The 19,545-nt window shown below is 44.9% G+C and overlaps 2 protein-coding genes across 2 annotated transcripts in view; both read left to right on the forward strand.

Annotated features, from left to right (window-relative positions):
• The window catches only part of LOC136155193 (uncharacterized), a 51,181-nt gene extending 42,576 nt beyond the window's left edge, over window positions 1–8,605 (forward strand). Inside the window, exon 4 of the mRNA XM_065917056.1 lies at window positions 7,432–8,605. Coding sequence (XP_065773128.1) covers window positions 7,432–7,886 — 455 coding nt within the window. The 3' untranslated portion in view covers window positions 7,887–8,605. The remainder of the gene's footprint in view (window positions 1–7,431) is intronic.
• Window positions 8,249–19,545, forward strand: part of LOC136155194 (exocyst complex component 1-like) — a 60,810-nt gene continuing 49,513 nt past the window's right edge. The window contains 8 exon segments of the mRNA XM_065917057.1: window positions 8,249–8,309; window positions 8,413–8,555; window positions 9,030–9,154; window positions 12,147–12,166; window positions 12,415–12,602; window positions 14,405–14,632; window positions 14,843–14,975; window positions 15,558–15,670. Of these exon segments, the coding sequence (XP_065773129.1) occupies window positions 8,249–8,309; window positions 8,413–8,555; window positions 9,030–9,154; window positions 12,147–12,166; window positions 12,415–12,602; window positions 14,405–14,632; window positions 14,843–14,975; window positions 15,558–15,670 (1,011 nt within the window).

A 19,545-nucleotide genomic window follows, 5' to 3' on the forward strand; every position in this document is an offset into this window, starting at 1 on the left:
GCATGAGTTTAAACAGTTGATGATAGAGACAGAAGTAGGAGCATCATGCCTACAGAGAGGGAAATACAGTTCTACCATTCTGTTGTCCCCAGGACCGAGCAGAACTTAGTTAATTTAACTTACTGGTTTTCAACCCATAGCATCAACCTGTAAATAAAACACAGGACACTTTGTTGTGTTTGCATAACAAATTATAAATATTATCATCACAGGTAAAGCAAACATGCTATTGCCCAAAGGTGAGCTGTACAAGGGGAAAGACAGAACTGGGGGCACAAGCAGTCTCAGGCATAAAGAAAATGATGAGATTAGAGTGAAAGTGAGTACTGTAGCTATGTCCTATAGCTAATATTTCCTGAGAGCTTCCGTGTGTTGGACATTGAAGGCTGCAGATGTGTTATTATTTGCATCATCACGAGCAAATCCACGCAGTGGTGGTTATCATCCAGTTCCTCATCATACAGGTGAGGAAACAGAGGCCCAGGAAGGTTGAGTAAATTGCTCAGGATTGCAGAGCTAATATACTGAAGAACAAAGCTTCCGAGCCAAGTGGTCCATCTCCAGAACCAAGGCTTTTAGCCACTAGGCTACTACTTCTCCCTTCAATAAAAGCCAGCAAAAATTGCATGGCATTACAGAAGAGAGGCAGCAGAAGTGATGAAATGAATATGATGTATTGGAGGGAAGAGGGATGAGAAGTAGTGGGGGTAGGAGTTTATCTTCCTGCCTCATGCTAGGGTGCTAAAATGGATCTACAATGGATACAGCAGATAAACATAATGTCTAGAATTATGGGGGCAACATTCCTGTGGCCAAAAACTGTCTCTGGAGAGGGGAACTGGGGTTATAAAAGTTGAATTTCTGTATTTGAGATGCTATCATGTCCACATAGTATTTTCATAACAATATTTCCATTTATTTAGATGTAGCTTCAACTGTGTAAATGCATTAAAACATGAAATTCAAAATCATCTTTATATCTCATACATTTGCTAAGTGCTTGCCTTATCAGAATTGTTGTTTTCAGCTTTGAAGGATTTTTGTTTTTTAATGAAAAGCATTATAAATTTTAAAAGTTAAAAATTGTCCCTGGTGATGTTGTCCTGCATGGCCGAGAGAAGGTGTGGAACTATTAGAAGCAAACTGTATTTCAGCCCTGCTTCTGGTAGGGAAGGAGAGTGTCTGAAGTCAGGCAACAGGAGCTTTGATCCTCTGGAGTCGGAAGGAACAACTTGGAGTAAATGAATCAGGCGGCAGGGTGCCGGGAGGAGGCTGTCGGCCTCTCTGTGATGGTGTTCTTTGTTTTGCAGGACTAATCTCAGAAATGTTGCATTAGGCTCAGTGCTGTGCATTTTTAGGCTGCAGTATTTTTCCATCTGTATACTTCATGAAAGCAAGCACTTTTATGCTCCCTTTAAAATGGGAATCTCCTATTTGAATTGCCTGGTGAGGACATTTGAAGTAATTCATAAAGCATACATATGCATGCTCTATCTCCATCTATGTAGCTATCAGTTATCCTTTCCCTACTCACCTGCCTGTATTAGTCTGCTCAGGCTGCTATAACAGAATAGCATAGACTAAGTGGCTTAAACAAGAGACATTTCACACTTCTGGGAAGTCTTAAGAGCAAGGCAGAAACACTTCCAGGTGAGTCCTCCATTTTTGGCTTGTAGATGGCCATCTCCTTGCTGTGTCCTCCTCACATGGTGGAGAGAGAAAGCTTTCGTGTTTTTTCTGTTTCTTATAAGAGCTAATCCTATCATGACAGCTCTACCCTCATGGCCTCTTCTAAACCTAGTTACCTCCTAAAAACTCCATCTCCTAATTCCATCACACATAAGGGGATAGGGCTTCAATATATGAATCTGTGGAGGGGGACAAAAAAATTGTCTTAACTCTCTATATCTGTCTGTCTATCTGTCTTTATGTGTAGAATAATAACAGTGGCTTATAATTCATTTCCCTGTGTTATTTTATCCTTCCAAACTCGTGTGAGGTAAATTGGCCATAGGAAAATCACTGATTTCACTGAAACTTTTGAAGGTTGAATTAACTTTGTGATCACACAATCAATAAATGATGATGCCACAATTCAATCCACATCTTCTCCATCCTCCTTTCCTCTTCTCTTCTCCCTTCCCACTTTCTGACTTTCTTCCAGCCGCATTATTTACTAGCTTTTCCCTTAGGGCATTGGTGTCCTTCTTCTGGGCTTTGGAGAGGTTATTCCCATTATCTGGAATGCTTTTTCCTCAGGTATCTGACTCAGTTCCCTCCCGCTACACTGTTCAAACTCCACCTTCCCAGTAAGACTTATCCTGTTCTACTGTTTAACTGGAACACCTTGTTTCTCTGCCCATACACTGCTCAATCTCTGTTGCGTTTGTTACTAGGCTTCCCTGGAGGCTCAGTCAGTAAAGAATCCACCTGTAATGCAGGAGACCTGGCCCGATCTCTGGGTCAGGAAGACCCCCTGGAGAAGGAAATGGCAACCCACTCCAGTATCCTTGCCTGGAAAATCCTGTGGACAGAGGAGCCTACAGGTGGGCTACAGTCCCTGGGGTTGCAAAGAGTCTGACACAACTTAGCAACTAAACCACACCACCAGCTTGTCAGATAATTTACACTGATTTCTGTTCTCCCCTCTGACTACAGGATAGGCTACAGAGAGTCAGGAGTTTTGCCTTTATTGAACCTCCTGGAGGCCCAGCAAAACTCTAGGGTCTGCTAGAACTGGACACAGTTATACCTCTTATGTTTGGTATTTTAGCAGCCTATCTCAGAGCCAAGCCAGTTATTGAAGAGAATCTTTTCTGATACTTTAAGCAGTATGATCAACTTGAAGTAAACTTAAATTTTCAACAATTACAGAGCAGGCATGGACTCTTCCTTTGTTTCTCCAGACACATGAACCTGGATACAAAGTCCATCCTCTCTGGGTGAAGTGGGAACATACAGAGATGACTGGCCTCAGTTTCAATTGGATCAAAAGATGCACAAAAGAGACATTTAAACGTTTTCAAAAACGAAAACCATCAAGTGTGTTTCCTCTTCACACATCAGGGATTGTCTGGCCTCTGGTGTGGTTCGAGTGGTGCAGGGGGAGAGAGAGAGACATAGAGAAGTAAGGATGAGCTGCCCTGTCTCTCCCTCCTCTGGACCTTAGTTCTTCCTGGACTGTCACTCCTTACACTCAAAGCAGATTTCAGAAGTCAGCACACATGGTCATAATGTATGCCTAGCTCCACAACCCAGTCACTGGGACCCAGAAAATTTTGCAACCTTAAGTCTGCCTCAACACATCATGACTCATATATATCAATGGGTAAAGACACACAAACAGTAGTAGATTAACAGGAATAAGTTTTTACTTATATATAAATTACCTATATACATATTTGCCCATAAAGCTGGGAAAGATAAGTGTCCATTGAGGCAAATGGGTAGGGGGAGAGGAAGCAGCTAAAGACAGCTGTAGAACTTGCCAGTTCCAAGTGTAGGGAAAATATCCAGAAGTTTGGGTCGGCCAAGTTTACAGTCAAACCAGGGATGGCATAGTGGATGATACATGCAGATTACTTTCCATCCTCCACATGGAACTTCTCAATTCTGGTATGTAGTTCTGAACTGGGCTCAGATACTTCTCAGCCTGCACGACACACACACCCACCTTCCTCACCCATGCACATACAACACACACCTACCCGTGCATATCGCTGAGCGTGTGGTCCTTTGGCTCATTGCTGCTAAAGGCAACATCGTGCTCCTCCAAAGTCAGAGGGGTGCCCTGAGTTGGGGTCCCAGGAGTTCTGAGTGCAGACGTTCCTCTCTAAATATATATGGTGCTATCCCCCATCGTACTACGTGGGTTTGGGCTGGGGAGGCCTGGGTGCTTTGTGTGAATGGGACAGCAGAAGTGTACCCAGTCACAGCGGGTGAGGTGCTGGCCCCCGTCACCCGCTCTGTGCTTTGCATATGTGAGTTCCGAGCCCAGTGGCAGGTGCTGACACTGGGGCCTCCCATCCGAGATGAGATGTGGCTCCTTCCATGTGTTCACCCATGGTGTATTGGCCAGGTGGGTCCCAGTTGTACTGATGGGAAGTGTGGCTACCAGGTCCTCCATTCCTGGGAATGATGACGTTCCCTCCTATACCACCACCACTTGGATCTTGGACAGGTGGACCCCTTGTGTTTGGAAGTCAGGTGGAACTTCTAGTGGGTTTCAAGCCAGGGGTGGGTCTCACAGTTGCAAATCCAATGGATGCAGTGTTGTTCTAGTGAAAAGTTGAAATTGACTTGTCCCTTGACACAAATTTCTTCTTCATGGTGATGGGATTTGTAACTGTAGATTGTCTACACTCATGTGGGTCCTGGGTGCAGTGATGGGAAGTGGTAACACCCCGACCTCTAACCATAAGGATGGTGGTTTCCCCTGCCGTGACTCTACCACCTGGACTTGGCTGAAGGAGACCCCAGGCGTTTGGATTCAAGTTGGAACCAGATACGTGCCCGGATGCTGGGATGGGGGCTTGCTGTTCCTACTGCAGCAGCCAGCTGCAATGAGATGAGCCCAAGGTGATCTGGCCACAGTAGGAACACAGGTGGTGCTGGGTGTCCCACACAGTTCTGTGCAAAAGTGAGGTGGGCCAGATGCTTCTGAATAAGTGAGGCCTAGGGCATTCACACCAACCCAAAACTCCCACCAGCCATAGAGGCTGCAGCCCCATCAACAGTGGGCCTCATGTGGTACTAGCAAGACAGCAAGCTACTGTCTCCAGGACTGGGCACTGTGGTATCCATTCCAAAACCAGAAGTAGCAGATACATCCCTGGGGAAAATACCTGAGCTGTAGACAGAGGGCGGCTGCATGTTGATGGTGGTGGTGGAAGACAGGGGATCTGGTAAACCCGAATCCATTATCCTTCCTCTGGGTGGCTGGACTGCAGAAGAGGTTAGCTTTTCATCTTGTGCTAGGGCTAATGGGTTTCCCAGTGGAATAGACTTGTTAGGCTTCTTCCTATTGTTGGCCCCAGATGTGGGTTCAATGGTGAGTTCTGGGTTTCAAGCTTCACTTGAAACATGGGTACCTCTGTTGACCACGTCCACAGATAAATAAGTCGAGGCTCGGGTCCAGGCATCGCTGCCACTGGGTGCTGTGTTCTCAGAACCAGGAAGAGCCATGTGGTATGAGTAGTGGTTGTCCTTGGAGTCAGAGGTAGACTAGAAAGTAAAGTCTGAGGAGGAGGTGCATCCATAGCTTTGATGTCAAAGACTGGTTTGACATCTGTAGAGATGCTGACTGCTGAAGCATAGATAACTGCCGAAGCCATAGGTGGGGGGCTGGGGGAGGCAGGAGCCGAAGCCATAGATGGGGTTTGGGGAAAACAGGAGCTGAAGCAATAGATGGGGGGCTGGGGGAGGCAGGACCTAAAGCCATAATTTGGGGACTGAGGGAAAGAGCCAAAGCCCTAGAGAGGGGGCCAGGGAAGACAGGACCAAAAGCTGTAGATGGGGGGCTAGGGGAGAGAGTGGGCAGAACCCTAGATGGAGGGATGGGGAAGACACTGGCTGGAGTCCTACACAGTGGGGCCGGGGAAGACAGGACCCAAGGCCGTAGATGGGGTTCCCAGGGAGACATTAACCAGAGTCCCAGGTGGGGGCCCGGGGAAGGCGCCAGCCGGAGCCCCAGATGAGGGCCCGGGAAAGGTAGCAGCCTGACCCCCAGGTGGGGGCCCGGGAAAGGCGGCAGCCGGAGGCCCAGGTGGGGGCCCGGGAAAGGCGGCAGCCTGATACCCAGGTGGGGGCCCGGGGAAGGCGCCAGCCGGAGCCCCAGGTGGGGGCCTGGGAAAGGCAGCAGCCTGATACCCAGGTGGGGGCCCGGGGAAGATGGCAGCCGGAGCCCCAGATGAGGGCCTGGGAAAGGCAGCAGCCTGATACCCAGGTGGTGGCCCGGGGAAGGCGGCAGCCGGAGCCCCAGGTGGGGGCCCGGGGAAGGCGCCAGCTGGAGCCCCAGATGAGGGCCCGGGAAAGGCAGCAGCCTGACCCCCAGGTGGGGGCCTGGGGAAGGCGCCAGCCGGAGCCCCAGATGAGGGCCCGGGAAAGGCAGCAGCCTGACCCCCAGGTGGGGGCCCGGGGAAGGCGCCAGCCGGAGCCCCAGATGAGGGCCCGGGAACCGCAGCAGCCTGACCCCCAGGTGGGGGCCCGGGGAAGGCGGCAGCCGGAGCCCCAGATGGGGGCCCGGGAAAGGCGGCAGCCTGACCTCCGAGTGGGGGCCCGGGGAAGACGACAGCCTGACCCCCAGGTGCGGACCCGGGGAGGGCGCCAGCGGGAGCCCCAGATGAGGGCCTGGGAAAGGCAGCAGCCTGACCCCCAGGTGGGGGCCCGGGGAAGGCGGCAGCCGGAGCCCCAGATGGGGGCCCCGGAAAGGCGGCAGCCTGATAACCATGTGGGGGCCCAGGGAAGGCGGCAGCCGGAGCCCCAGATGAGGGCTCGGGAATGGCGGCAGCCTGACCTCCGGGTGGGGGCCCGCGGAAGACGACAGCCTGACCCCCAGGTGGGGGCCCGGGGAAGACAGCAGCCGGAGCCCCAGATGGGGGCTTGGGAAAAACAGAGGCTCTCTGCTGCCCATCAGTGGCTGCAAATGTAGGGTGAGGGTTGGTTTGGGAGTGAAAGGCATAGTTAAAGATTGAAGCAGGGCAGGAGACCGTCGGCACAAATGGCGCTGGTGGTGTCTGGTCTCCCTGCAGTGCGTGTCTGCTCCACCCCAATACCTGGGGGAGACTGAAAGGTTACAGCATGAGCCGGGGGAGTAGTGTCCATGTCAGTGACGTCCTGATCTGAAGGAGACAGGAAGGTTACACTTGGAGATGCTGTGACTGTGGTGGTAAAAGGGACTCCAGTAGAAGTTGTAGCAGGGGGAGCGATGGGGCGGTCTGGAAGAGGGGTGAGTAAGTATGAGGGAGGGGGAGAATCTACACACATGGGTGTTGGGGGTTCATTTTTGTCGGAGGGTGGCTGGAAGGGGAGGGTTGGGGTGCTCAGGGGTGTGGAGAGGTCAGAAATAGAAGGTGGTGTTGCTCTGACTGCACACGCAGTGCCCGCATCCTCCTTGAGGGCAGTTCCCACAGTGGGATTGGAAACTGGAGGCAGAGCATCTGCAGGACTAGCAGAATGAGAGTCCACGGGGGCTGTGTGTCTTGCCACCCGATCCACATAAGGTGTCAGGCAAGGTGGAAGGCCAGCCAGATTGGGGAATCTGGAGGACAGGTCGGCCAAGTTGGTGGTGGTAGGAGGGACCTGCAACGTGTGACTGACCGGAGGCAGGGAGCCTGTGGTCCCTGGGGCAGGCGGGGCGGCGCTGCGGCGTCGCATGGCCTTCCTTGCATCCCTCAGGATTCTGTTCCTCTGACGGTCCCTGTTTTGTTTCAGAGTGCCCCGGGTTTTGGCGCGAGTCATGGCTGGAAGCTTCGGAGGCGGGGGAAGGTCACTGCGACCCCAGAGCAGCGGCAGCGGGGGCGGCAGTGGCGGCGGCGGTGGCGGCAGTGGCAGAAAAAGCAGCGGGGGCATCGTCCTCTTGCGGGGGCGCCCACTGCCGGCGGCTCCCAGGGGAGAAGAGCTTCTCCGCGGGGTGTCTGAAGGTGGCTCACGCTGCAGCGCCTTCCCGGACATCGGTGACTCTGGGCAGCCGGGTTGGTGGTCTTCACCCAGCACCACTTCTCCTGGCCTCTCGGGCAGCAGGCTGCAGCGCGGACTTGGGGCAGAGAGCACCGTGGCCAGGGGGCCAGGCTGCGAGGGAGGCCGGCCGTCTCCAGCAGTGCCGTCTGAGCAGATGGCGGGGCTTTGGGAGGAAGGCTTCGTCCGAGACACCTGGGCTTTCTCACTGAAGTTGCCTCCTGGGTGCCCCGGAAGGAGGTTTGGAGGCTCGGGAGGGCAGTGGAGGGGCGGGAGGAGCCCGCCGGTCTCCTGGGGCCTAGGTGTCATTGTCATAGCCCCGCTGCGGTCCGGACTCATCTTTCCGTTGTCCTCTCCTTCGGCCTCTGTGTGACCTTCCTCCTCTGTCACGCCTTCCCTTTGATCTTCCTGGACCATGGCCTTACTCTCCTTTGCGCGAGGAAGTGGGCGGTGACTGGTTGGTACCGGCTTCCCAGCCTTGGCTACCTGAACAGGTAGCTCAGGGAGTGAACGCAGGAGAGTAATTTTGCGCCCCGGTGGAGGAATTCTGACGGTTCTCGAAGGTCCGAACATCATGGAATTACGAGTGGACAGGACGGGCTGCTGCTTCGGCCGCTCCCTCAAGTTCGCCAGGGGTAGCCCGCCCACACGGGAGTACCCAGCCTGCTGGATTGGGTACCACCTTTTCGGCATGCTGTAAAACCCGGACGATGAGGGCACTGGATCCTGGTTGAGCAGCCTGCGACCAGGTTGTAAAGCAGGAGCTGGGGCGGCGGGGTGACCCCGGCCAGATGTGGTGGCACCCCGAGGGCGCAAAACCAGCGAGCGCCGGCCCAGCGGGCGCCGGCGCCGGCGGCGGAGCACAGAAAGAAGTTTACACAGTAAATTGCCCGTATTGTGCGCCAAATAACCCGAGAATAGAATGTGAAACTGCGAGAGCGTCTCCCTAGCTTCTTACTCCTCTCGCGGTCAAACACGCCCTGGAGGGAGGAGGACTCAGCCTGGCAATTGTGACGCGTCCATGGTATACGTGTCACAGAGAAACTGCAAATTCCGGGGCAAAGGGCGGGGCCCAGTGCACGACCCCTCCCGGGCTCTCTAGCCGCTGAGACCTCCCACTGTGGGTGGCAGGTGTTTGGCACCAGATGGGCCACCGTGCAGAGACTCTTCAGGACCGTGGGGGCCTCCTTCTCCAGAGCTCATCCCATCTAGCTCCTCATCATGCAGCCCCCTTGGTGCCTGCGTGTGTATCTGCCGGCCCTTCCCTGCCTGGGTCTCAGAGACCTGTGCAAAGCTGACTGCAGGAGCCACCCACCCTCCCGGGGGTGGTCCAGCACCTGTGGGGACCTCTCCAGCTTCTCTGCGAGGCCAGGAGCCAGGAGCAGCTTCTCCGCCGCGGCTCCTCTGCCATCATCACCAGCCGGAATGCAGAGCCCTCACCTGGCCAGGTGCTGCACCCCACCACGTCCTTTTCTGGCGGGTAAGCCTCTTTCTTCACTTCTTTTTAGAAATTTGGTACAACAGTTAAATCTTAGACTGTTCTTCAGGGTGTGCAGATGGTAATGGCTTAGCCAGGATGTGACCCAAACCTGCTCTGGGCTGTGGTGCCTCCCCGCCATACATGCTTCACGTGTTACTGTTCTTTTCTTGTCCTCCTTATGGCACTTAGCCCTAAGTGTCATACCTATAATGAGTCTATATCCTACCCTGTAGGTTTTCTTTTGCTCAATTCATGAATTGATCACCTGCTGCGTTGGGTTCTGATCTCAGAAGAGGCAGGTTAAGGACCACCAGTTGTCAGCATAGCACCAGCGGAGGTTTTCCCTTTGGGATAGTTTGAAGGATCCAGATATGTAAAGATGATAGTCTAGATAAATCATGGGCTTTCCTGAAAGAAATTTACCAGTGCATTATTCTGTATGGATTAGAAGCCTGTTTCTGTGGCCTTCCTGGAGTGTGTTCAGTAAGGCAGCTCATTCATGTTGAGAAAGCAAACACATCACTTATTGCAGCTTCATAGTGGAGCCCTGTGTCAGCTTCAGTCAGTCAGTACAGTTTGGTCACTGTGAGCATGTCAGCTGGGTCCACTCTTTACTACCATATATAATTCTAAAGATTCTTATGCCCAGGAGAGAAGTCACACTCTTGGGTGTCTAGGACAAGGGAGACATGTTATTATTCACAAGGTAGAAGCTTCAAAAGAATAGGATAGGACTGAAAACTCCTAGTCTAACATGGCTTTATCGAGTTTGAATCTTGTTTCTTTGGCTTACTTCATTGGAGTGTTTTCTTTCTCCTGGGCTGACATTGTGTGTTACACAGCAGGCATGTGACATGTAGAGGTTTCAGAACCCAGAATTGTATTGATCAGTGAAACTTTATTTATATATTTTAGTTTAAAATCTATTTAACACTGGACATAATTCATATATTATAAATTAGTTTGCCCTCTGCTCTTGAGATTCTTTTTATAGTATGTCAGAGTAAATTTGGACTTCCATCCCCAAGAAGATTTGAGATTGGAGGACACAAAAGGTTTTTCTCAGACCTAAATTATGTCTGAAAAAAGCGAGAAATATCATAAGCCCTATCTGACCTCTCTAGGAGCAGAAATGATTTACAGCTGTGGCATTTAACCATAATTCCTTGATCTCATTTGAGAAGAGTTCAGTAAGGAACAATCTCTTCATTTTTGTTTCTTCCTTATTTTCTTGTCTTGCTTACCAACAATCCATTGTAATCCATGGATTGATATGGCAGCAGGCTGAGTGGTCTCTGGAGCTCATACAATTAACTTTTTTCCCTAAAATAACTTTAATTTCCTTGTTTTTCAGCTCCTCTTCTTTCCTTGCCCTTTGCTATAACCAGAACTCACTGAAAGCTAACTGGCTTTGTGCAGACCCTCCTTAGGACAGTCTTTCCTTAGTTATTTTATTCATCACTCGGTTTCATTTTTTGCCTTCTCGAAATATGTTGAAATCTTTCTGTAGTTGATGACTTCCACAACCTCTTGGCTTTTACTGGCTTATTAATTTTGGTATTTCTACACTTTTATTTAAGTATGGTTTCAGAAGGAACAGAAAGTAAATGTGTCCTAGTCTGCCATCTTGAGCTGAAAATCCCTGTCAGTTTTAGCATCCAGCATTCCCATGGGGTGGGGCGGGGACCTTGGCATTAATAGGTGTAACACTCAAGATTTCAGCTTTTCTTGGGCAGTCACTAAGGACATAGTATGTGGTAATTTCTAATGGGAAAATAATAACTATTTCATGGAATTTATTTGAGGATTACATTAGATAATGAACATACAAATGCTTTCTAAAGTTTCAAAGTCCATAAAAATGTTTCTTGTTATTGATTTGGTGCTACTTCAGTTTTACTTGACAGTGATTCATGACCTTGCTTATGTGAGAAGATGCCTTCTGAAACAATTATGATCATTTAAAATATTTGTTTATTTTAAATGTTTACTTGTGTAAGGAGCTGTGCAGAATGAACTGGGCATCCCCTGCCCCCTAGTGGCTAAAAAGCTGCACACAAAACACTTTTAACATTTCCAGAGTGACTTGGAAAGGGCTGAGAGCTGGGAGACGCCGCTCTAAGGGACTTGCATTTGTGTACTGCAGTCTGTAATTGCCTGTGCCGAAAGTTTTAGCCCCTCTTTTTTTTCTGGCATGTTATCTAAAGCTGGCTAATTAGCATTCTTAAGAGTAGATCATTTGTTACTTTGAATTAGGTGTGTTTTGTTCAAGGACAAGTTAACATATGTTAAGTCATGCTGAATGTAGATTCTCATTTTCATACAAAATAATGAATATCTAAAACACTTGGAATTTGTGTTTTAAAGCGTGTCCTGTGAATTGTTGAAAATCAGTAACTTTGTTTCGAGGTTTATTTAAGGGTAAAATTATTTTTTTCATTTTATCTCTCGATCTCAAGATTTATGTAAAATCCCATATGCTGAGTCTGTTCTTTCCAGAAAGTGAACTGAAACATTTATCTAGAAAGCATCTCAGTTCTGACCTCCTGGTCTTTTGTTTTGAAGCAGGAAGACAGCTGAAATTTTTGTAGTTTTACACAGCCATGATGTTGTTCTTACTATACAGATATTGAGAAAGTTTCTATTAGCTGATCCTTAGACATTTTATAAACACATGTGAAAAATTTTTACAGAGAGAAATGGAAAGTTCAGTTAATATTTTCATTGCCCAAAATAAATTATGAATTGTAGATGCATTTTTAAAATTTCAATTGGAAGTTATTTGGAGGAAAACACAAAACATAACAAAGATAGAAAGAACAAAAATAACAGAAGAAGGTGTTACCTGGGAAAAAAAGGAAAGCAAATTGTTCCTCATGTGTCCTGAATTATAAGCATTATTGTATTAGAGCAACAGTTATCCCAGGTAGAGAAAAAAAAGAGGTTAGGCTTGTACACGTGTTTCGTTTCCGGTTTTATATTTGTTTTATAGTTTAATTATGTTTTGGGAAAGTGTGACTAAAGCCTGTTTTAACACAAGTCAATAAATTAGACTGCATGCTTTTGTTATAATAGACATGTTAACATATGCGGTTCTTCATAAAAATAAGTTTTTTTTTCATATATTTTGAATCATTTTTTTCCTATTTTTCAGCATCTAAATGTGACCTGTGCTTATAACTGACCTTACCTGTAAGTACAATGCTGTTGTCCTTCCTAGTTTTTTACTACTTTATTTTTAATTTTTACCCTCTTTTAAGAATCTGTTCCAAGTGGAGAAAATCAGAGTGTGACAGGAGGTGAGGAAGAGGCAGTGGATGAATGCCAAGAGTTAAATGCAAGAGAAGAGCGGGATATTGAGATAATGATGGAAGGCTGTGAATATGCAATTTCTAGCGCCGAGGCCTTTGCAGAAAGGTTGTCCAGAGAGCTGCAGGTGTTAGATGGGGTCAGCCTTTCTTGTAACGTGTGGCTAGTGATGTGTGGTAAGCTGAGGAGACTGGTGATGTTCATATTCTGCTGCCGCTGCCTTTGAGCCTAGACGGTGGGATCGTTGCTGTCTTTCCCTAGAAGCGCATCACCAGCTGCCTCCCTCTGTCTTTCACTGTTCTTGGTCCAGAGACAGAACCATTCCTATTAGGCCAGTGAAGGCAGTTGGCTGAGGTTCTGGATTTGGGGAGGTTCTTGATATGAAGTGATGGAAGTAGAAAGTAGCCAACCTGAAACCACCCTGGGGGTTGATTCCCCCAGCCTCTGGAACACTTCAGAATAGTTCAAGGCTAGAGAATATAATTTTTGTGGTTTGGGGGGAAAAACATAGGTACAAGTTAGAAGGAGAGAGAGTGAGCTGAAAGAAGCGAATCCTTTACCCAAAGAGAGCAAAATAGTGTAGTGAAAACAGGAGAGCCAGGGCAAAAGGATGTTTGACGACTCCTCTGAACTGCTGTGGAATAGATGCTGTTTATTTGTATGCACATATCTGAGCTTGTACCTACATGTACATCTTTAGGAAGTAAAAAGCTACAAGTAGCACCTGTCTTACGAGAAAAATCTAAAATGAGAGTGTTTTGTGAGGGGGGTGTCATTTTGTTAGGCAAAGTATGAATTTAAGAAAAACTCTGAGAATAAGGAATGTTTTTAAGACTTAAAAGAGTGTTGGCATTTTATACATGAAAGGTACAGAAGTTGTAAGGTTGAACTGAGGTCCAGAGATTACACCAATAGCCCAAGCTTACAAATTTGTAGAACTCTCTGGAAGTAAAGCCTAGAAGAGACTTCAAGATGTTGAAGTGAAAATTGTCCTGGATCAGTTCAAGTCACAGCTCTGCTGCTTAAGATTCAGTGGGTCAGAGCTCTGCTGCTTTACAGTTGGGCTGCATCTCCATGGGAGTTATTATGAATAGTATATAAAATAACGTGAAATTTTAGCATCACCCATACAATGATATTATTTTAATTCTTTATCCAAATTTTTTCCTCATATCATGTTATCTGCCTTCTTAATGTGGCTTTGTGGTTTGTATTTTCTAGTTAATGTTGCATCTGTGTTTCAAGTCATCATATTACTTTGCAGTTTAATTTTGGGTTTGAAAGCTTCCATATTTCAGGGAATTGAGAATCAATAGAGTCTTTAGAAAATATTAATAAGGGGTCGGTGGTTTGTTGCTACTTTGTCTGGGGAAAAAAAAAAGTAGTTGCAAATGAAAGAGAAAAGAAAGAATATTGTAGAAGGAGCTATCTTATGGCAATAGACTCTTCCACATCCTATTAGTACAAATCATGCTACAGTTATAAATTAGTTCCATGTATCTGTTAAAGACTGGCATGCTACTGCTACCCTCTTAACTAAGGTATTAGCATAGGTGATTATTATGCTTTTGTTTAGGGTTTTACATAAATGTTGCAGATTATAGAAAATGTCTATAGTTGATAGAGCTGGAAGCAGCGTCAGAGATGGTATAACCTAACGGCACTAATGAGAGTCCACCATTGCTGATGATACATCATGGCGCATGCCCTAAATATGCAGTATTGAGATCTGGTCCCTAACCTCCACATAAGGGGACGTGTGCTTCCCTGAAATACTGTGTGAAAAAGTGGAGTGTAAACACAAAGCAGCCTATTAAAGTAGACGTGTAGATGTGTGTGTCAGCCTTTGTTGCCGCTGCTGCTGAGTCACGCTGCTGTCAAAGATTTATGGATATTTCATTTGAAGAATATGAAGTATTACTTCTCTTTTTAACTGTGTAGGCCAACATCCAGTCTATCATGGCCTCTGAAAAGCAAGTCAACATCCTAATGAAGTTACTGGATGAGGCTCTCAAGGTGGTGGATCTGATTGAATTGAAACTGAGCAGTTATGAGGAAATGCTCCAAAGTGTAAAAGAACAGATGGATCAGATCTCCGAAAGCAACCACCTCATTCATCTCAGTAACACTAATAACGTAAAACTCCTGTCTGAGATAGAGTTTCTTGTGGTAAGCATGGTTATAAACTACTAGCAACAATTAAAAAAAAGCAAAACTAATGATCTCTAAAGCCCATTTGCAAGTATTTTCTAGTTTCCTTAGGAGAGCAAGATTTAAAAATACTGAAGTTTCAAACACCCAGTAATAGGATTGCGTAGCATCTTACCTGTAAACTTCCTAAGAGTACACAGACAAATGGTGTGTTTATTTACTTTCCAGAGCCACATGGACCTAGCCAAAGGTCATATAAAGGCACTTCAGGAAGGAGATCTTTCTTCTTCCAGGGGCATTGAGGCCTGCACCAATGCTGCAGATGCCCTGCTGCAGTGCGTGAATGTAGCTCTTCGACCAGGTATGACCATAAAATCTGCCCAAGAACCTGGGACTAAGCTTCTGACTTAGTGTAAAGCTTTTGACAAGAAGTCCATGAGGCAGGTGGTTTAGGGTTAGATTATTAGCTATTGAAACAAGTTTCACTTACTCTCAAACATAATTTATATCGGCACGAAGAACTTGTTCATTTCAGTACCTTCTGATTGACCATCAGTGACTCTACGTTAACACCAGCATTTTTCTTCAGCGCTGTTCACAGGACCTAGCACAAAGTAGATGCCGTAAGGCTTTGCTACACCAGCGGTTCCTAAACTTGAGCTTGCATCGGGATCACGGCTAGGGGCCAGCGAATAAGCAGTAGGTCCGCTCTGAGGCCTTAGAATCCATGTTTCTGACCGTTCCCAGGTGAGGCTGAGGCAAGACCGCAGCGTGAGGATCGCTGAGTTACACTGTTTTTCCCCCTTACCTTTCTTTTATAAACACACGCATAAACCAGCAAAAGGTTGAGTTCTTCAGAACTGAAATACGGCTTCTGTTATAAATGCACTCCTTAGACATCCGGGAGCTCTTTAACCCGTTGAATAAGCTGTCACGATTTCAGGCCATGACGTGCTTCTGGCAGTTCAGCAGCAGCAGCAGCAGCGTTTCAGTGATTTGCGAGAGAATTTTGCCCGGAGACTGGCCAGTCACCTCAACAATGTTTTTGTTCGACAGGTAATTTTATCTTATTATAGTACTGGCATATTCCTGTAGCTTGAAATGAAATGGTCACAGAAAAAAAAAAATTTAATGTATTTAATTGGGAGCACAATATGTTCCTTTCTATATTTATTTGATTTTAATATTTTTAGATATGTATGTATTTGCTCATAGATGTTTTGGGGGCCTCAGTGGTCTCCTATGAAGACAGTTCCTTTTAGCCAAAATTCCCCAAGTTTTAAATAATTGTGCTTGCATGTTACATATACCCCATTTAGACAATCTTGTTTCTAAAAATAAGTCCAAACTTGTTACGTTTTTAATGTTTGGCCTGTTTTATTTTTCAGTATTTTCAAGTGAGAACAGGGACTTGATTCCATGTTTTCAGTATTTCATTGGCTCCATATACTTATAAATATGAGAAAAATGACTAACTCAATTGTAAATTCTAGTTGATTTAATCTTATAGAAAACCTTTATCTCTATTTCTATGTGGAAAGGGTGTTATAATTAAGGTTGTGGCAATGATATAAATGTTACTGTTAAGTATACCTTAGAGGGATTTGACTAGAAGGTGCTTTTTTTAATAAATAATAAATTAGACTTAATATTTCTTGAATAAATTAGGTGTCATAAATTAGATTTTGTGTATTTATGATCTCTTTAATAGGGATTTGGGGCCAAAAAAAGTTGAGTGAAATTTTGTTCATCAAGAAATGCTGACTGATATTCCAGGTTCTTATTTTGTTTTCACTTTGTAGTATTCTGAAACAATTGTATTTACTCTATTTTATTTCTGATTAGTTTACTCAGGCCCTCCTTCAACTCTATAACAGGTCCTACTTTCTTTCCGTGCCTGTGAGTACATCAACTTTGGCTCCAGCTTCTCCGATTCTTTTTTTTCCCCTGTAAGGTTTACTAAGCTTAATAGCAGCAGAATCTTTATAGTTATAATTTACTGATTTGAGCTACCTGTTAACCATATTTGTGGCAGTTTTTTTAATGTCCCATAACAGAAAGTTTATTTAGATCCAAAGGCATTTAATCTCATTCTGCTTGCCTTTCTTTCTGTCATTCTTTCATTCACTCACTCACTCCTTTATTTGGAAGTCATTTGCCAAGTGATTAAAGATGCATTCCAGACGTTTCATTGGAATAGATGAGAGGCTGATTCTTTGCTCTAGTTGCTCACGATCTAGAGAAGGGCGACAAACAGACTGAGGGAGGGTGTATGTTATGGTGGTACCATGGGAGTAAAGGAAGACCAGCTAACTAACCGTGCAAGGGGGAACCAGGGGAAGACTCTCTTAACATTCCACTTGACTTGAAAAGCTTCAGGAAAAAAGTAAACCTAGGAATCACATAGGAAATACTAATGCACATTTTTCTTACACTATTATTTCAATAATATCTATTTTTACACAATTCCCTAGTTTTTTTAAATTATCCTGTTGACAGGCTATAGTCCACATTTGTAAATGGTATGGAAAATACCAGTCATTAAATGATAATCCTTTCTCCACCCTTAATTGTTTGTTATAACATGCTATTATTTGTGATTTTTGCTTCCTTGCCTTATAAACTAATGGCTTTGTTTAAAATGAATGCATCCCAGTTCTGAAAATCTAATATGCATTGTTACATGTGAGTAATGCATGTTAAAAACCAGAATGTTGCAACAACCTGGAATGTGCTGATGAAGATGAAAGACAGTGTCCCAAGTGCAGAAAAGAGATTTTCTGTGTGTTAAATTGAATACTTCGTGTCACCTAGCAAAGAGTTGGGAAACAAGGGGATTTCTGTTCCTGGTTGTGGGACACACTGGGAAGATTCGATTACCGCACTGGGTTACATGTCTTTGTTCACCATCAAATTTTGATTGTGTGTCTGATTTGTGTGTTACATTGTGTGACAGGACTCACTGTCCTCCATATGTAAGAGTAAGAAATGGCTGCTACCCTCAAGATGCTTGTGAGGATGTGGTAAAGGTAATGTACTTAAAACTCTACAGCAGTGTATAGGGGCTACCTTAGGGACACCACAATGAAGTGAATGTGTCAGTAAAGCAAGTCACACAAATTTTTTGGTTTCCCAGTGCGTAAAAAAGCTATGTTTACACAGTATTGTAGCCTATTGTGTGCAATAGCATTATGTCTAACAGAAGAATGTACACATTTATTTTAAAAATACTTCATTGCTAAAAATTGCTAAGCACCCTCTGAGCCTACCATCTGAGTCATCATCTTTTTGCTGGTGGAGGGTCTTTCCTCAATGTTGAAGGTGCTGGAGGACCAAGGCAGTAATTGCTGAAGATTGGGGTAGCTATGTCAATTTTTAAAAATAAGACAAGAGTGAAGTTTGCTGTAATGATCAACTTTTCCTTTCTCAGACAATTTCTCTGTGGCATGCAATGCTGTTTGATAGCATTTTACCCACAGTAGAACTTCTTCCAAAATTGGAGTCAGTCTTCTCAAATCCTGCCACTTGTTTTATCAACTTAGTTTATGTATTAATTATAGTCTAAATCCTTTGTTGTCATTTCAGTAGCCTTCACAGCATCTTCATCAGGAGTAGATTCTCTTTCAAGAGACCAGTTTCTTTGTTCATCCGTAAGAAGCAACTTCTCATCCATTAAATATCTGTTAAATGAGATTATAACAGTTCAGTCACATCTTTAGACTCCACTTCTAATTCTAGTTCTGCTTTCTACCACATCTATAGTTACTTCCTGTACTGAAGTCATACCCCTCAAAGTCATTCATGAGGGTTGGAATCCGCTTCTTCCAAAACTCCTGTTAATGTTGATATTTTGACCTCTTCTCATGAATCATGGTGTTCTTAAAGGCATCTAGAATGGCCAGTCCTTTTCAAAAGGTTTTCAGTCATCATTACTAATTTATTTATCTCTAATAAGAAACTTTAAACAATGTCTTAATTTTTAAAGTATATAAAGAGTAAAATTCTTAGCACGATTGAATTCTAGATATGATAGTTATCTATATTATTGATTGAATTAAGCAATTTAAGTATTTTTTCTCCTTCCTATATATTTTGAAACCAGTTTCTCTTAAAATCTTTCTGTTAACACTAACAATATTTAATATATCCTAATAGTCTGAAGGTAATAATGTTTTTATATCAGTGAATTTTCACATGATGATGATCTGGAAATGCTACTTACAGTAGAAAGTTTTGAATAGTAATATATGTAGAAGAGCTTTGTAAACCATAAAATTCTCTATAAATGTTGGTTCTTCCATTTTGCATGAGAGATGAAGGTTTTTAATTGAAGAGTTTTCCTGACATTAAATTAAATAGTACAACTTAACATGCAGTGACCTGAGTAAACAGCTATAGAAGAACATAAACCATGATTTTGAGTCTTGAATTATTGAAAAAATTAATGAGGAAGGATAATGGAAATATATCTAATGTTATTATTAATAAGGGTAAAATATTTGGAAAACATTTATCAGCAATAACAAGTTTGTCAAATACTCCTTCCTTTTAGTTAGTGTAACTTAATTAAGGCACAATTTGGAGACATTAGCAGACTTAAAACTAATCTCTCTCTGTGTACAGTATCTAATATCTGTGAGTCAGTGGAATCTCAGTCATCCTTCTGATGTGGTAAACATTTCTGAAATGTAATGTTTGTAATGACCTTCAGCAGTTTTTGAGTCTGGTTAGAATGGTTTTGTTTGGCATGTTTTTAAAAGAAAACAGAAGTGAGACTCACATGGCTGAGGTTCAGATTCTAGCCTTCTGCCTGTGTGGCCTGTGTGGATCACTTAGCCCTTTGAATTTCAGTTTGTTCCGTTGGGTCAGCTGATCTACTGGATCCATATACTCTAGAACAAAAGTCAGGATGCATCGTCTGCCTCAGGCTG

This window comes from Muntiacus reevesi, unplaced genomic scaffold (assembly GCF_963930625.1).
Source record: "Muntiacus reevesi unplaced genomic scaffold, mMunRee1.1 SCAFFOLD_115, whole genome shotgun sequence".
Lineage (NCBI taxonomy): Eukaryota > Metazoa > Chordata > Mammalia > Artiodactyla > Cervidae > Muntiacus > Muntiacus reevesi.